This window comes from Camelus dromedarius, chromosome 2, assembly GCF_036321535.1.
Source record: "Camelus dromedarius isolate mCamDro1 chromosome 2, mCamDro1.pat, whole genome shotgun sequence".
In the NCBI taxonomy this organism is placed as follows: Eukaryota; Metazoa; Chordata; class Mammalia; order Artiodactyla; family Camelidae; genus Camelus; species Camelus dromedarius.
This window is the reverse complement of record NC_087437.1, coordinates 63,050,078-63,067,840: the sequence shown is the minus strand read 5'-3', so window position 1 is coordinate 63,067,840 and position 17,763 is coordinate 63,050,078. Positions and strand designations below refer to the sequence as shown.

General features: G+C 47.3%; 1 protein-coding gene across 18 annotated transcripts in view; it reads left to right on the top strand.

Annotated features, from left to right (window-relative positions):
- The window catches only part of KALRN (kalirin RhoGEF kinase), a 608,090-nt gene that overhangs the window by 207,062 nt on the left and 383,265 nt on the right, over positions 1–17,763 (top strand). For all 18 annotated transcript variants that reach the window (XM_064494426.1, XM_064494420.1, XM_064494419.1 and 15 more), the window contains exon 5: positions 1,886–2,398. In XM_064494426.1, the coding sequence (XP_064350496.1) occupies positions 1,886–2,398 (513 nt within the window). The remainder of the gene's footprint in view (positions 1–1,885; positions 2,399–17,763) is intronic.

Genomic DNA, 17,763 nt, shown 5'->3' with positions numbered 1-17,763 from the left:
CAACTCTAGGAATCCTGTAGGGAAGTAAATGCTTTGTATATTTTTGGTTTGTTTATACAGAAGCAGTGACAACAGGCCTTTAAATTTATTAGCTGAAGTGACTGGAAACAGTCTTTCCAGCAAGTCCTGAAACTGGCTTCAGCGTAGCTGCTCAGTACTTCCCATCTCTCTGCACCCCTTCACCGTAAGCTGAGCAAGCTTGTCTCTGCCTCCCAAGCAAGAAGAACAGGGGGTTTAGCTGGGCTTCTAACTTGGAAGAGTATTTATAAAGTAGTGTTTTACAAGTAACAGATGAAGTCCTTAGTGCAGACAGAGGCAGTTAGTGCTACAGAGATGAGAGTCTAGGCTTATTCAAGAGCAGATACTTAATAATTGGTGAACAGAATCACGGGAGACTTCCTGGAGGTGGTGAACTTTGAGCTGAATTGAAAGGAGAAGGGGCTCTAGAACAGTGCTCAGAGTTTAATGTATAGAGTCCCCTGGGGATCTTGTTAAATGCAGATCCTGACTCAGTAGGTGTAGATGGGACCTGAGATTCTGCATTTCTAATAAGCTCCCAGGTGGTACCAGTGCTGCTGGCTTGAGGACAGCAGTTTGACTAGCAGAGATGTAGATTAGCAGAGGTTTGTGTCAATGGCTGCACATTTTGGAGCTTTTTAAAACTACCATGCCCAAGCTGTAGCAGGGCTGGAGCACCAGTGTTTTTGTAAGCTTCCCCAGGAACCTTGATGAGCAGTCCAGTTTGAGAACCCTTGTTCCAAACACAGACAGCTCCTTCCTGTGTCTTTGGAATAAGATGGACGGGAAAGGGAGACAAGGAGGAGATGCTCAGGCATCAGCAAGACAGAGGGAGACAAACTGCTTTTAAAGGTTCCAGGAAGGATGCAGCCTTCAGAGCATCCCGATGAGCGCTAACAGGGACTGAGCACGTGCTCCATGCCAGGGCCCCAGGTGCTTTACACATTGTCACATTTAATTCCAGCACAGCCCTAGGAGAAAAGCATTACTCTCTCCATTACACAGAGGAGGAGACTGAGGCTCTGAGAACTTAAGTAGCTCACCCAGTTCACATGACGAGTGACTGTAGGGCTGGACCCTGGGACCCGATATTTCTCTAGTAGCCTCTCTTTCTCCAGGGAGAGAATTGGCATATCCTATAGGAAGGAAAAGATGTTTCTTGGTAAATTGGGATGGTTGCCTGTGCTGTCATTTGCTGCTCTGTGTCCTGGAGACAGACATTCTCCACTCTGCTCTCCAAGAGCTTGTAGGGGGCTCAGGGAAAGCTGAGGGCCCAGACTCCCTGCCTCCAGCCCTGTCTGTTTCCCAGTCTCGCACCAGAGGACATCTGCTCATGGGGAGAGTCTCAGGGCAGGGCAAGGCCTGCCCAACCTGAGGCAGAAAGATCCACTCTGAGACCCGCGCAGCCCAAGGACTGACGCACACGAATCCAACTGTGTTGACACCTTGGGTTTTAAAGCTGTTGAGAACTAGACCCCCAGGTACTCGGTCTATTCTTCCAGTGTCTCCTGCTTGTAGCATCTCAAGCCCTGTTGTGCTAGACTTGGAGGTGAGGAGGAGGAAGATGAGGACAGCAGGGACATAAAAGCAGTCTTCCTTTGAGTGGCAAATGGAGGGCAGGTGGAAAGGCTTTTTGACACAGTCAGCCAGTCAATTGAAACTGCTGACCTTGGCTAATTGTGGCTTCTGACCAGGGGGCTGCATGCTCTCCCACTCACTCTTTCCCAGGCAGGCTGTGGTCATTATATGTAGACTTAGCTTGGCCTTTCCCCTTGACTTTCTCTCTTCTACCTACGGCTGCCCTGGGGTCTTCCCCTGATTTGCCCCCACATCACTGAGTCTCCCTCTCTGTGTCTCTCCATCCCAGACGAGCATGGTGTCCGTGGAGGGCCTCACGAAGCTGGTGGACCCCTCCCAGCTGACGGAGGAGTTCGATGGCTCCCTGGACTACAACCACGAGGAGTGGATCGAGCTACGGCTCTCCCTGGAGGAGTTCTTCAACAGTGCCGTGCACCTGCTCTCGCGCCTTGAGGATCTACAGGAGATGCTGGCCCGAAAGGAGTTCCCTGTGGACGTGGAGGGCTCGCGACGGCTCATCGACGAGCACACGCAGCTCAAGAAGAAGGTGCTGAAGGCCCCCGTGGAGGAGCTAGACCGCGAGGGGCAGCGGTTGCTGCAGTGCATACGCTGCAGCGACGGCTTTTCAGGGCGCAACTGCATCCCGGGCAGCGCTGACTTCCAGAGCCTGGTGCCCAAGATCACCAGCCTTCTGGACAAGCTGCACTCCACCCGGCAGCACCTGCACCAGATGTGGCACGTGCGCAAGCTCAAGCTGGACCAGTGCTTCCAGCTGCGGCTCTTCGAGCAGGATGCCGAGAAGGTAGGGGGGCATTGGCCAAACCCGAGTGGGAAACTGACAGAGGCTGCTAGTCCAACTTTCTGGTCAATGATAGTATGTTTGTGGAAAGCCTTTAAAAATGTGCCTACTGGTTTTGACTGGTATGCATTAACTCCAGTCTTATATTTGGCCAATGATCACTGACTTCTTAAAGCTCCCTTGTATAGTGTTTATTGGCGTATACACTTTTTTTTTTAATTGAAGGATAGTTGGCTTACAATGTTGTGTTAATTTCCAGTGTACAGCATAGTGATTCATATATATATATATATATAGTCCTTTTCATGTTCTTTTCATTATAGGCTATTACAAGATATTGAATATAGTTCCCTGTACTATACAGTAGGACCTTGCTGTTTATCTATTTTATAGATAGTAGTTAGTATCTGCAAATCCCAAATTCCCGATTTATCCCTTCACGCCCCTTCTACCCTTATAACCACAAGTTTGTTTTCTATGTCTGTGAGTCTGTTTCTGTTTTGTAAATAAGTCCATTTGTGTCATTTTTTTTAAGATTCCACATATAAGTAATATCATATGGTATTTTTCTTTCTCTTTCTGGCTTACTTCACTTAATATGGTAATATTGCTAACTATTAGAGAAATGTCACCTCACATCAATCAGAATGGCCATCGTTAAAAAGTCCACAAACAATAAATGCTGGAGGGGTGTGGAGAAAAGGGAACCTTCCTACACTGTTGGTGGGAATGTTGTTTGCTGCAGCCATTATGGAAAATAGTATGGAGATTCCTTAAAAAACTAAAAATAGACTTACCCTATGATCCAGCAGTTCCACTCCTGGGCAAATATCCGGAGAAAACTCTAATTCGAAAAATAGAGTGCCCCAATATTCATAGCAGCACTATTTACAGTAACCTAAACATAGAAGCAACCTAAATGTTCATCAACAGATAACTGGACTTGGAGATTGTGTAGGGTTTATTATGTGCCAGGTACTTTTCTCCGTGTACCATGTGTAGATTAACTCATTTCAATCTCTCAAGAGTCCTGTGAGGTGGGTGGATTATGATTATTCCATTTTACAGATGAAGAAACTGAGAGGCTAATTAACTTGGCCCATCTAGGAAGTGCAGTGTGGCTGCAGAGTCCATGCTTTTACACTGTTGGACACTGCCCCTCTCAGGGCAGGCCGTGAGTGGTTCAAGCCTTCGAGCTGGCTGAGCAATAGAAGTCACAGCACTGTGACCAGCCACAACAACATGACTTAGCGATTATTGTCCCGCAGTGCACTTGACTGTTGACGAAGCACTTTTACGTACAGAGTCTCATTTAATCTACACAGCCCTTTGGTCTTTTGAGGTGGGTGGTGGTGTCTCTGCTGATGTGGCAAAACCAGTGCTCTTTGATTTTGGGGGCTTCAGTGGCAGACTTGACCTAGCAATCCAGCTCTCTTCTGTTTGAAGTCCAGGGCTCTTCCTGCCACACCACTTCTTTCTGGAGGTTTTTTCTCAGCTGCTGTGCACTTTCTCAACAAGACACCATTTTTCCTGCAGTGAATTTTCAAAGCTTTCCCCGTATCAGGGGGGATATGAGAAACTGAAAAAGGAAAATACCATACAGTGCCTCTTTGCTGAGGATGCAGAAGTATCTTCTCTAGTTTCTCTCCAAGCTAAAGAAGGGAGTTTACTGTTATTGCACTTCTGGAAGAGTGAAACGGGCTCTCCTAATAGTTTTCTGGGAATAACTTGTATTTGAATGCACAATACTATTTGTAGGAATACCATGACATCTCATGGTATCCTGTGAGTTTTATAGATGGTGTCTGATTTAATGGTTTTGTGTCTTTCAAGGGCCCATATTGAAAATGTCTCTAGCTATTTAAGTGATGAAATCAGGATATAAAACTATATAATTATGATCCCCTTTACATTAAGTGTGCCAACGTAGGCATAACTGGAAGAAAATTCACCACAGTGTTAATGGTTTTGATTTCTAGGGGCCAGGCTTTTGTTGATTTTAATCTCTCTATATAAATTTTCTGTGCTTTCTAATCTTTTATAATTTGTAATCAGTTGAAAATCAATATGTATAATTTTAAAAGAGTGCATAGCCCGTTTCTACAACAGAACTATTGAACATCATTTAAGCCAGCATTTGAAAGAGACAAGTAAAGAAGTTTTTCTGTACAACCTTAGGAGTCGCAAGGTTTCCACTGGCCTTCTTGAGGGCTCTTTGCCCAGTTGCCAGGCAGCCTGGGTCTGACCTGGCCTGGCCTGGATTTGGGGTTGTGGGCACTTGGACCACAGAAGCCTTATTTATTATATCCAAGTGAAGGGAGACACCAGATCAGCAGCCAGCTGCTCTGTAAAGTTAGAGGCAGGGACTTTGATTCCTGTGACCGATGTTGGAAAGGTCTGGAACATCTCCTTTTGACTTGAGGCTATTCTGCTTTGGGGCAGCAGGGGATCTGCTTTGCAGCCTGGACTGCATGCCAGTTTCAGTGAGCCAGGACAGAAGGGGTGGTAGGAGACTTAGGTCTGCCTAGATGTGTTTAGTGTTTGAGACACTTCACTGCATCCCTGAAGCTGAAGAATAAGGGAAGCCTGCAGGGGGCACAGACAGTGCCCATCTCCAAAACAAAACAGTATAACACACCTTAGTCCCAGCAGAGTCCAGGCAGGGAAGGCTGACCTTCTAGAGTCAGCCAAGTGCTAGTCCACCAAGCCGTAATCGCTGTCACACATACATGTTCTCAATTGCTGCTCACAGAATTGTATTGTATATTATTATTCCTATTCTATAGTTGAGGAAACGGAAGCTCAGAAGGATGAAGTGGCTTGACCAATCACACTGCTGGCTGGACAGAGCTAATATTTTGTCTGTCACCAAAGCCCACCCAGGCTCCTACCCAATAGCCCTGCTATCCCTCTGCTGCTAGGATCCAACTCATGCCACCACTGGCCACTGTCTGTTAGCCTGGGTCCCCTGGCCTATGATGACTACAGGGAAAACTCTCAAATCCCACCTTCTAATGCTTAGTCGACAGCAGGGGCTCATAACCTTTCTGTGCTCTGGACCCGTTTAGTCTGGTGAAGCCTATGGACAGCTTCTCAAAATAATATTTATAAACATACAAAAAATATATGGGCTTGGAAAATAATTATTGAAATACAGTTAATAAATTTTCAAAATATAGCAACATATGTACTTCTTTAGGAACATGTTAAATAACAAGATGGACTTTAAGTCATGTAACTACTGTAATTTTGAAGTAGTCATGACCATGATATTTCAGGGCAACAACCCAGGTGTGCTTTGAAAATGTGTGAGTTTCTATTGATGTCAGAGGCCAAAGTATTGGTTAACATTAATGAAGTTTGTTGACTGTGTTCATAAGTGAAGAGAAAGCTGTATTTTAGTTAGAGGTTAGTGAAAATAAAGGCATTTTTTTTTCCCATCCAAATACAGCATCCCTGAATTCTGTGCACAGACTCTAAGTTAGGATCTGTGCTCATATCTTAAAAAGAAGTGTGTGTGTGTGTGTGTGTGTGTGTGTGTGTGTGTGTGTGTGTGTGTGTGTGTGTGTGTGTGTGTGTGTGTGTAGGAGAGACTATCAAAAACAAAACCGGGAGTGAAAGGACAACGGAGGAGGGCAGCCCAGGAATATTTCGATTTTGAGTCAGTGGTGAAAATGCCACTCAGGCCTGACCCATCTGCCACAGAAATGTGCTGGGTGAGGGGCAGGGGAGTAAAACAGTCCTTTTAAGATTAATTTAAAATATCTGTGCAGAACAGAGTGCCTCAGCCCTTGACTTATTTGGTGTTTTGGAAAGGGGGTGAGGAGGGTGGCGGTTTGGGTAAGAGTTGTGTGTGCAGATCCACATCTAAACAAGGGCCTGAGGAAATAGTTCCTGCATGAGCCATGTCTTAGCCTCCTTCTGGTGGGAGGCTTGTCGGAGGCCTCTAATTCCAGATCTGGGAAGCTCTTGGCAATTGGAGGAGTCTGGTGATCACCCAGCGTCTATTTTTGTATTTTATAAAGAAGTGGGCTCAGAAGCCTCCCCTCTGGCCCTGTGGGTGACAGCTTCTTTCCCAGGCCTTGAATAATGGGTGGTACTCCCCGTTCACCAGCTGGCCTTGGGAAGTGAAGTCACCCCTCACCACCTTCCCCGACCTCTAGGATGACCCCATGCACTCCCAGTCTTGGCGGTGGTGGGGAAGGAGCCACTCTCTCTCCCAATTAAACATTTTGGGAGGAGGGACTCTTTTCCAGAGATGATCCATAAAGCAGGCCACGCGTTCATTTAATAAACTGCTGTTGAGCAGCTGTCATGCGCCCAGAACAAGGCAGTTGGATAAAGATGAGTGAGCCAGAAGTTCTGTCTTGGAGCAGCAAGTTGTCATCACGTCCTGTTTTATATTACTTATGTCTGCTGTGTGCACCCCACCAACCTAGGCCCAGCCTCTGCGATTAGGGAGTTCTCAGAGATGGGGGCATTGCAGCTCAGGAATGACAGGAAAGCCTTAATGAGCAATTTGTGGGAGGGCTGGGTAATTCAGAGGTGATTTGAGTAACACACAGTGCATCTTGTTGGAAGATGAGCACCGCTGCCTGGGCCCTGTGCCCTCTGGTCTGTAACTAATGGGCCTGTCCTCCACTGTGTTCACAGAGCACCGGCCGGTCGCTCTCATTAGCGGGCGCAGACTGCGGCTCTCTTTGCAGCTGTGTCTTACAGCCGGTTGCCCCTTTCGCCACCCCCGCCCCAGCTGCAGTGGACCCTGTGTGATGAAGCTGTCTGCCCTGCAATCACATCCCATTACTGGAGAGAAGGGAGGCCTCTTCCCCATTAGGGAGCAGTTTGTGGTGTTAAGGGTCATTAAGTACTCGTTGTCAGTGTCCCCTTGGGAATGGGAAGGGTGGGTGCTGTTCACTGCCTATCCCCTTCCCCTTTCCTGGGTGCCTAGGGTACATCTGAGAATGGTAGAACTGGAAGAGACCTTGAGATCAAAAAGTTTACCTCCCACGCACTGTAGGAAACCCAGCCTTGTCATCCTGATGACAGCCACTGTGACCTCCTGATGCCCATCTATGTGCTGACGCCAGTCACAAGCATCAGAAAATACCAAAGCTGACGCACCATCTGCCTTCTGATCTGGGGAAGACCCACAACCTTCCAGTCTTTGTAGATAAGGGGAAGTTCTTAGAAGGGCTCTGGTGCATAACTAGTCTTAACTGATGGAGGAAACTTGGTCTACTTCGCTTCTGAATAAAGGAGGCTCTACTGCTGTCTACCTGGGAGGTCCATACTCTAATCTTGCCCAAAGCCATTCTGGAAAGGAGCATATTCCCACTTCTTGTGAGAGAATCCCCCAAAGAGAACACAGCTACCCAGTGGGGCTTCCAGTGCTGGAACTGGGTTTATTACTGGTTTATACAGCTTGTTGTGTCCTGTGTAAACCTGTGCTTGGGACACACCCAAGACAAGATCTTTATCCTCACACTCAGGAGGATATTTAGGTGCCCATCTCCTCTGTGACCATGGCATTTGCCCAAATGAGAACCCTTCATTTGCTTAGAGGAGACTGGCCTCAGTGGCTGCCCTCACCATGCCACCTGTGGGAAAGCTCCCTCTGGAGAACCTAATTTTAAATGCTTTCCTGCATATTCATCCTTGCATGGTGAAGTTCTGTTCACCCCCATGGGTGCCATGTCCATGCTGAGGCGGAGCTGCGTGAGTGGGGTTCAGATTGGTCCTGGAGTGCCACTTGCCACTTGGGATATAGGCCACATCTTTAACCTTTGACCCCCAATTATGTTCCCCCAAAAAACAAAGATGAATAATTTGTGCTAACTCAGCATCTTTTGATTTCTTTTCTGCTTCCACATGGCACTGTTCTCACATACAATATTTTCTCTTTGTGGAAATGTCTTTCAGTGGGAGTAGTAGGGTGGCAGGGCATGTGTGTGGTCATGGTGGTGGGGGAGGTGGTGGTGAAGAATAGGCTTGTAAGGGGACATTTCAGTGTCTCCAGGGTAGTTTGATGAAGGACCCCCCCTGCCCCCACCCAATGTGCCGGCCGTTCCTCCTCCTTTGAGACTTGCCGCACTACATTATGTCGAAGCCCCTTTAGAGCTCAACAATTCTGTAATAATCTTTGCCTTTTTGGTTTTCATTCTCCCTTGTATATCTACAGTTGGCTTGTCTCTCTTCAGGGTTGTCACCTTGGGTGATGATGGAAAATAAGAAATTTTTCTTAGCAGATAGGACCATAATCTGTTGAGTTCTTTTCCCTAAAAAAAATGCCCAAGCTGCTGCCCAGAGTTGTTAGAAGGCTTGAATGGGATGGTGTGTGTGGAGGTGCCGGCCCCATGCCTGGCCCAGCATTGCTGCTCCCTAGTCCTCGGCTTCCCTTCCTTCTCCCTGTGCTGTGTCAGCCGTGATTCACTCCTCAGTCATCTGGCACCTGCAGAGACCTCGCAGAGTGTCATCGATGCTGTCTTCAAAATGAACTTGATCCAAATAATTTTCAGTGATCCCTAATGGAACAGAATCAATAATTGAGTTTTGAAAGAAGTTGGCAATTATGCTGTAGGTTCATGACCCTCCCCCACCGCCAAGATCACTAGATTGAGTGGTCCCCTTGAGTGAGGAGGACCCCAGGTCAAATTGGGGTCATATCTGATGGGTCAGGTTTGGGGGAGCTGCCACAGGGAAAGATCTCTGGAAAAACAGCGTCTGTCCTTGAAGCAGACTCAGAGGAAAGCGGTTCTCCCCAGTGGGCTGTGATTGCCCCTCCCGATGCACCTTCTACATCTGAGACACTTATTACCTCCTGCCATGCATTATAGCTAAGAGCATAGTTGTCTAATTCTCTTACAAGCTTGCGGCCAGAAGCACTTCCTACTGTCCACCCAAGAAATATGTCTATGCATTTCAATATTCTTGGAGGTCTGTGCAAACAAAACAATGTTGCTTTCATCTTGATCACCCTGAGAAAATATTTATGGGGCCCTTTGGGTGAAGAGCATCATGATAGGCAGCAGGTCACTGCACTAAGGGTTTTGTGCTTATTGTGTTTTGCTGTTTGTATGTCCTGTTAATTCTATTAGCAATTCAGGACATCCCCAGGATGCCCTGTCACTGGGCAAGGTATCCATTGCTGTTTCCTGCCCTCTCCCTCTGAGATACAAACAGTTCTGATCACTCCCCAGGGCCCAGAGCAGGACCCAGAGTCTCACTCTGCCTGGGCTGACAAGAACTGGTGAGGCCCCTCCTCCCTGCCCCACACTTGGCCCACTGCCTCTTCTCTTCACCAGCTCTCCAAGCCCCACGCCCCTTGAGCCAGCAGTGTCATTTGTCAAACTGAAGTGCCATTGTAGTCATTATAATACGAAATATTTTTTTTGAGTGTCGGTTTTCAAAGTGTTCTCACACTCCTGACCTTAGAGGTTTTCTGGCCTAGCCCTTCCTTTTACATAGAAAACTTTGACCCAGAGCAGAGACCCACCCAGAGTAACCCAGTCGGGAGTTCCTCATTTGGTCTGCCATCTCCTTTTTGTGGCAGGCCTGGGGCATGCATGTGAGCATCATTTTAGAGATAGAAAGCTGAGATTTGGTGAGGTTGGGAGGTGTGCCTGGGATGGAGCCAGGTAGGTGGGCCCTCTGCTCTAAGTCTGCAGCTCCTGGCTGCCCCAACACACACACGCACGCACGCGTGCACACACACACACACACACACACACACACACACCCCTTACTCTTACCCTGCAGGAGAAAGTGTGCAGATGCCAGCAACCTGGGAGGTGGCTAGAGGAGCTGGGTTGGAGTGGAGAGCAGTGGTCACCTGACTTGTGTCCTTACAGCTGCTGTGATAAAAGGGCAAACACTGGTCTGGCCTCTAGGGGGCGTGCCGACAAGTCTCTGATTCAATTGCCTGAGCCCTTGGTGTTGGGAGGGAGGCTTTCCAGAGCTGTGACCCTTCAGGGAAAGGTCTTTACTGGGCAGTTTGTAATTTCTTGCTTTTTTCCAAGAAGGTCTCTGGTGCCCCCTTGCTCCTGCCCTCCCTCCTCCTCTTGGGGCCTAAACCATCTCCCCGCCACTCCTGTTGACTGGGCTTAGGGCAAGGAAGTGTGTCGTGTCCCGCCCAACACAGGACACAGTGTCCTGTGTTATTTCCAGCCTGCTGGTCCTGGGAATCTCTACTTACTTTTTCTCATTTCCTCCCCTTGAACATTAGAAACATTAGATTCCAAAAATAATCCAAGTCACAATGTTCTGCAGGCTGCATGTGTGTTTTCTGCTGAAGCTGCTTTCTCCTCTGTACAGTCTTTCACCCTCTCCTTCCTTCCCTCTGCTGCGTGTCAGCCCAGTGTACCCTGAGGTCGCCAGGCCTGCAGGAGGAGTGTGGGTATAGGGAGCAGGGTGGGGGAACACTGGGCAAGGAGGCTGGGCACCTTCCCAGGTCTCTTATGAGGGCCAGAAAGGGCCGAGACCTGAATTATCATATGGATCAGTGGTGGCCTCTACTTGTGTGTGGACCCCATAGTGACCCCTTGGAACTGAGAACATGAACACTGTGTTAAGGGCACTTTCCAGAATTGAGGTTGTCATACTGACTCTGTCCACAGCAATTTAGGTGAGCTAGGAAAGGAAGATCCTGCTCAGAGACAGAAGTTGTATGAGGCACAGGGAAGTGACTGAGAACCATTCACTGACATTGAGTGTCCACAAACGTTGAGTGTCTGCTGTTTGTCAGGTCTTCTGCTAGGTGCTGAGGACCTGTCCCCATCCCAAGCACAGGATGGGAAAATAATGTGGGTAAGTGTAGGGAAAATCAGGTTTGGCATTGACGTGATTCCCCATCCTTGTAAGAAAAAGATGGCTAAGAAATAGAACCACTCTAGTGGTTAGAACCCAGTTAGGTACCAAGGTCTCTGTGACTTACAGGCAGGGGTTAGGGTTGGCGGTCTAGTGTGTGCGAGGGAGAGAGGGGGGAGGTGGTCAAAGAAAGAAAACATGTCAGCTCTACCCCAGTAGGGGAAGTGGTGGAAATGTCTAAAGTACCCTTTGTGAAGAATAAAAGACATACAAGTACAATTTATAAAGTGAAAAAACAAGGTGCATCTCTATTTAGGGTGGGGAAATTTTTCAAGATTTCTTTCCAGGCATCTTACTTCGAAGAACTCACTTTCCTTCCTTCCTTTCACCTTCCATCCTCCCCGCTGCTCCCCTTCTACTTCCTCTCCCGTTTGAGACCCCTCTTCTCCTCGCCCCCGCCCCTCCTCCAGCCCGCATCACCCCACCCTTCTGGAGCTTCCATTCTTTCAGGACTTGTTGCTTTGCTTCCCTTTTGTGGTCCCGCTTCCTTCCTTGGGTGGTTCCCCATTGTGGCTCAGGCCTCCCATGGAGGTCAGAGAGAGCACAGGCCCGAAGACCCAGCCAAGGCTTCTAGAAAGGACACCAGCTTTGCAGTCATAGAGACGTGGGTTTGAATCCCAGCTTAGCTACTTGCTAGCTAACTAACTATCTGGGGTCAGTTTACCCTCCCTGAGCAGCTTCTTTATCTGTAAAACATAGATTTTAATACATGCCTTAGGATTGTTGAATGGATATAGAAAATGTCTAGAAAAAGCATCTAATGTGCTGGGAGCCCAATAAGTGCTCAACAGCTGGAAGTTTTGTGGAGACAGGCTTGAGCTGGACTATGTAGTCAGATGGGATTAGGAGTGGAAGGGAAGCACTGGGAGATTTTCCTGGGGAGGTGGGGTGAGAGTAGACAGTCATCTACAACAAGGGTGCTGGAGCAGACGGTGGGCAGCCTGTGCCAGCCGAGCATGGAGGTGAGGTAGGGACCTGGTGCCTGGAGAAACCAGTAGTCGGAAAGGGAAGGAGGGAGGGGTAAATTGGGAATTTGGGATTGGCAGATACAAACTACTATATACAGAATAGATAAACAACAAAGTCCTACTGTATAGCATAGGGAACTGTACTCAATAGCTTGTAATAACCTATAATGAAAAAAGAATATATATATGTATAACTGAATCACTATGCTATACACCTGAAATTAACACAACATTGTAAATCAATTATACTTCAATTCTAAAAAAAGAGAGAAAGGGAAATTAGAAGCATGTACCCAGGCTGGCAAGATATTAGAACACTGTTGCTGAAGACAAGCCAATTAAATAAGTGCTGGGTACCGTGCTGGGGACAGACAATTAGGAGGTGAGCTGGAGTCAGGCCTTCCCACCTTGGGGCAAAGGACACTAGCAAACAAATAGCTGCTGTATGGGGAAGGTTGACTGAAGTATCTGTCACTGCTGTGGGAGCAACAGAGGGGAAACATTTAGCCCAAGCTGGGGTGCAGGACAGGGAAGAACATGAGCAAAGGCATGGCAGCCCCAAAGGTACAGGGTGGGTTCTGGGAACATCCACTGTCAGGTGTGGCTGGCACTGTCTGGTGTGGCTGGAGCTCCCGCTGCATGGGGAGGAGCGGAGGAGGGTGGGATCCATGGCATGTGGATTACCAGGAGTCACAAGAGGGTGTCAGAAATCACGGCACTCCCTGAGCTACCAGGGACCATGAAGAAAGCTGGATTCTTGCCCTTTCTTGGTATAGAGAAAAAAAGGATGTTGGTTTCCTCCATGCAAATCAGGTGGACTGACTGGTCCTGCCTCAGAGTGGGCATTTGTTCTGTCCCAAAAGATTTCCCAGGGAGACCCCTTGTTATCAAGTGTCACAGGGAGGTGCAAACCAGAAGAGCCTAGAATGGAGAGTGAGACTGGTCTTGGGCATTCAGCCCCCATCATCAGGACATCCTTCTCTGTGCTTTGCACAGTCTCGCCTTCTCACACCTTTGTTTACACCAACCTGCCTCCCAGTCTGCCTACTGAAACCCTCCTCTAGCTGAAGGTCCAGCTCAAATGCTGCTCTCCTCACTCTTCCCTGCTGGAGGTGGTCTTTCTCTCTCCTCTTTCCAGTCTTTATCCATCCCGCTCAAATTGGCCCTGTTCCAACCCAGTTATATTGCAAATTACTGGAGGTCAGGGTCAGTGTGGTAGATAACTTTGTGTTCCCCAGAGGCACACAGTGAGTGCCAAATGAAGAGTGGACCATGGCACAGTCTGTACTCACTAGGCTGCCTGATGGAATAAAATTTTTGTACACGCTCTGAGCTGGCACAAGAGCACCACCTACTGCTGAGTGGTTTCAGGGGATGTCACTCCAATACTTTTCCTTAAAAACTGAGGTTTTAGTAAGTTTCATCTGGCAGTGGAGAGGGAGATTTGGAGGCAGGGAAACCGGTTCTGGTCCTTTTATACTAATCCAAATGTGAGCAGATAAGGTGATAGGTGGGGGTGGAAAGGAGAGGGGCAAACCCTAGAGATACTCTAAAGGAAAGAAAGTGGGACCTGGTGACTGATTGGATGTCAGAGAGGAAGGAGAGCTAAGGTCTTCATGTTAGGATGATGACAATAGAGCGGTGGTGGAAAGAAAGCCCAAAAACACTTTGGAAGGAAGATGAATAACTAAATTCAAAAGTTAATTTCTCTTAAGGCCCAGAAAAGTCAGAGAAGTGGTGGTAAAGGTTACTGAAAACATTACCAAGAGTTATCTGGTTATTGCATTTCTGCCTATTCTTAGGAACATTGGCACTGTCTAAACACAGGAATTTACTGTAGTCCTCTGAATAAGATTATTAAAGAAGTGGAGGGTGTTGAAGACTGGGCTCTTCATTCCATAAGCCTTTCCCGAGCTCCTGTGGGAAATGCTGTCCCAGGTGGGGTCTGGAAGCATCTAAGCATCTCCTGCTCCATGTTCCTGAGCCTGGCTCCCATGTGGTCCCCCACCTGCCTAGGCCCCATTGTTGAAGTTGCCGCTGGAACAGGGGAGAAAGGAAAAGGGAAGTGCTAGCTCTCTCAGCTCAAGGTCAACCCCACCTAGCATAGACCCCTCCTAGCACAGCACTGGCTCGCTGGTCAGTCAGAGAGGGACTCCTGAAGGGAGGGCCACCTCCTCCCTAGTCCACATGGAATTTTTTCCCCAGATGTGCAAGTAATTGCCACAGCTGACTTTAGGATGCGTGGGAAGACTCGATGAGACCATCCAACAGACACTTCATTTTTGCAGTAACAATAATGGTTACCATTTACTGAGTGCGTCTTGTATGCCAGGAACAAGCATTAGCTCATCTAGATTAACTTGCAAAGGGCCAGAGCTCAGTTTGTGCATAAATCTAGCTCTTGGATAAAGTTGGGCACTATTTTCTCAGCTTAAATTAAATAGGGTTTGACTTCTTCATTTCTACATTTTGGAAAGTGAGTGAACATTCCCTCACTCTGTTCCTGAAAATATTTTACCAGCATCTGTGGTTCAGATGGAAGGAATTTGGCTGCTCAGAGTCAATATCCCGGGGCCGCCCGGGCTGATTCCTGGCTTGGTTGGTCCTGTTTCTTGTCTGCTTGACTTGCTGGCTCCTGGAGGACCATTCCTTCCCCACAGTGGGGTAGTGTGTATATTGCCAGGGCTGCAGGAAATTCATTCCATCCAGGCAAGCAGACTGGAAATAAAATGCAAAAAATACCACATTATTCAAAGTCTGAAAATATTTATATTAATAATAGACTTGGTGAGACTTTTCATTACATCACTTCGATGAGGAGGGCAAGCCCGAGGAGAGTAGCCTTTAAAGGCCTAACAGGAGTGTGCTGATTTTCAAGGACAGTGTATGATTTTAGCATGAAGGGTTGCAGCCAAATTAGAAGGCAACTACTTTTGTGACTGCCAGCTTATTCTGTCAGAACCCAGGGGAAGTGGAAAAGAACCAGCCTGCATTCAGCATCTACCACATGTCATGCACTGTGCCTGGCACCTTTCATATGTTATCTTTATCTCCGCCTTTGTGTTTATCTTCTTCAATCCAGGCATTGAAGGGTTTGTAAGAAACAGGAGGGGAGGGGCAGAGAGGGAGGAGGAGGAGGATGGGGAGGCAAGAGCCCCAGTTGGTGAGAAGTCTGTAATGTTCGTGTTGATTTTGTTTGGAGAGATCAGGGCTGGCTTGGACTCTTCTTTGCAATGACATAGATGACAGTGTATCTGTCAGTGCAGGCACCCAGTTCAGGGTGAAAAGAAAATTTGACCTTATTACTCTTCTTCCGTAGTTTCACTGCCACTGAATAAAGGCCCAGTTCTTCTGCTTTACGACCTGGGCCCCTCCCTCCCTTCTATCCCCCCTCCTCACTACCTCTCACTTCCTGCTCCAGAGCTCCTTGTACCCGCTCTCATTCCATGCTGCTTCAGGCCTCCGGGCCTTTGCTCAAGATGTTTCCTCTCATTCAGATACCCTTCCCATCTTTACCTTCCTCACGTGGCTAAATCCTGTTGTCTTTCCTGTATCATTCGGCTGTTGCCACCTTCTGGGAGCCCTCCATGCTTTTCCCTATCTCTACCTCTGACAAGCTGGACCAAGTAGTAGTCCTCTGCTATCAGCTCATTGTATACACTTTTCATAGTGCCTTTCACACTTAAAATTGACAGACTTTTGAATACACTTGTCTTCCTCACTGGACTCTGACCTCAGTCTTTCATCAGCAGTCCCTAATCCAATGTCTGGAGTACAGTGGGCACCCAGTAACTGAATAGAGCATCGTACTAAGCATCATGGGCATCTGACTGTTTATATCAGAAGGCTTTTGACTAGAAGAAACAGAAAACTGGACTCTGTTGCAGGGTTCCATCTTTTAATCCTTTTTGTCCCTTTCCCTTCTATTTTTTAAAGATGTTTATTATGGTTATGTTGAAAGTCTTGTCTGCTAACTCATAGCCTGATCATTTCTCGATTTGTTTCTATTGACTGCTTATTTATTTATTTTATTATTAGTCACTTTTTCCTGCGGCATATGTCTGGTCATTTACTAGTTATTATAGATGGTGTATTTTACAGACCCTTGATTAGGTTATCCTTCTCCAAATATTGTGAAGCTTTGTTCTGGGAAGCAGTTAAACTATAGATCTTGATCCCATTGAGCCTTGGTTTAGGCTTTGCTGTGGCCAGTCTCCTTCCATCTTCTCATTAATCCTCAAGTGCAGCCCTGATTCTTAGGACGCTGTTCTTACTCTTACAGCCTGGTCTTCCTAGGGTTCCAACTGAGTGTCCAGAGTGTACAGCAAAGTCTCATCACACTGTTGGATTTAGAACCCCTAACATTCCCCCAGCACTGTGTGTCCCCTAACATTTTTCTGTTCAGCTCTCCACCTCCCAGACCTGTTCTCTTCTAGAGCTTCTGGAGTCTTACCTGGCCTATGCATAGCTTAGGATTTGGCCAAGGACCTGACGGAAGTTTTAGTGAAGACTTTTAGGGCTCCTTTCATAGCTCCCTCCTCTCTAACTTCCAGTCACCCTAATTGCAGCCACCTTACTAGCCCTGAGCACGAATCTCTTGTTTTTACACCATTAAAACTGCTGCTTTCAGGGGGAGGCGGGGATAGCTCAGTGGTAGAGAACATACCTAGCATGCATGAGATTCTGGGTTCCATCCCCAGTACCTCCATCATAAATAAATAAACCCACTTACCTCCCCTGCAAACAAAGAAACAAACAAAAAGACTACTACTGTCTGCTCGGCTCCTGTTTCTCTGCTCCACAGTGTGGAAAACACCCTCAGGGAAGAAGCCAAGGTGACAATGGGGCTTACATTGTATGTTTCCCTTTTTTCAAGGATCATTGGCCTTTAACTAGTTTACATGTGGCAAAGTCTGATACCAGCTACCCCATCAAGAACAGACTGTAAGTCTCCACGTGAACTGTTTAAATAAAAATGCAAGAATATGAAAATCACCTGCAGGGCTCTGCTGAATCACATAGTGCCTGGGAAGAAAACATTTTAGATAGTTCTGAATGAAGGCTAGGTTTGTGAACTACTATAGTAGATACTTGAGCAGTGAGTTTGGAGGAAAGAGAAATCGGTATGAGCTCAGTTGGTCAAAGAAGGCATCGAGAGGAGGTGAGACTTCAGTTGCATTTTGAAGAATGAAAATAATTTGGATATTTGGATGTGGAGTATTTCAGGGAAGGAAAGATATGAGCTCACATATGAGTGTGGCAATGAGCATGTTATGATGTATTTACATGACAGTGAATAGAATACAGCAGGAAAGGATACTTGGTGTAGGACGGTGGTGTGAAATAATTGGGGAAAGGCAGATTAGAGTCAACTCGGGGTAGGGAGGAGGTAGGTGCCTTGAATGCCAGAGTATGGAGATTGGATTTTGCATTGTAGACAACAGTGGTAACAATAATTTTGTGGGGCTTTCTGGTTCGAGGGAATGACAGGGTGGAAGGGTGTATTAGAGCAGTGAGCCTGGCGGGGGCTGATGGCTT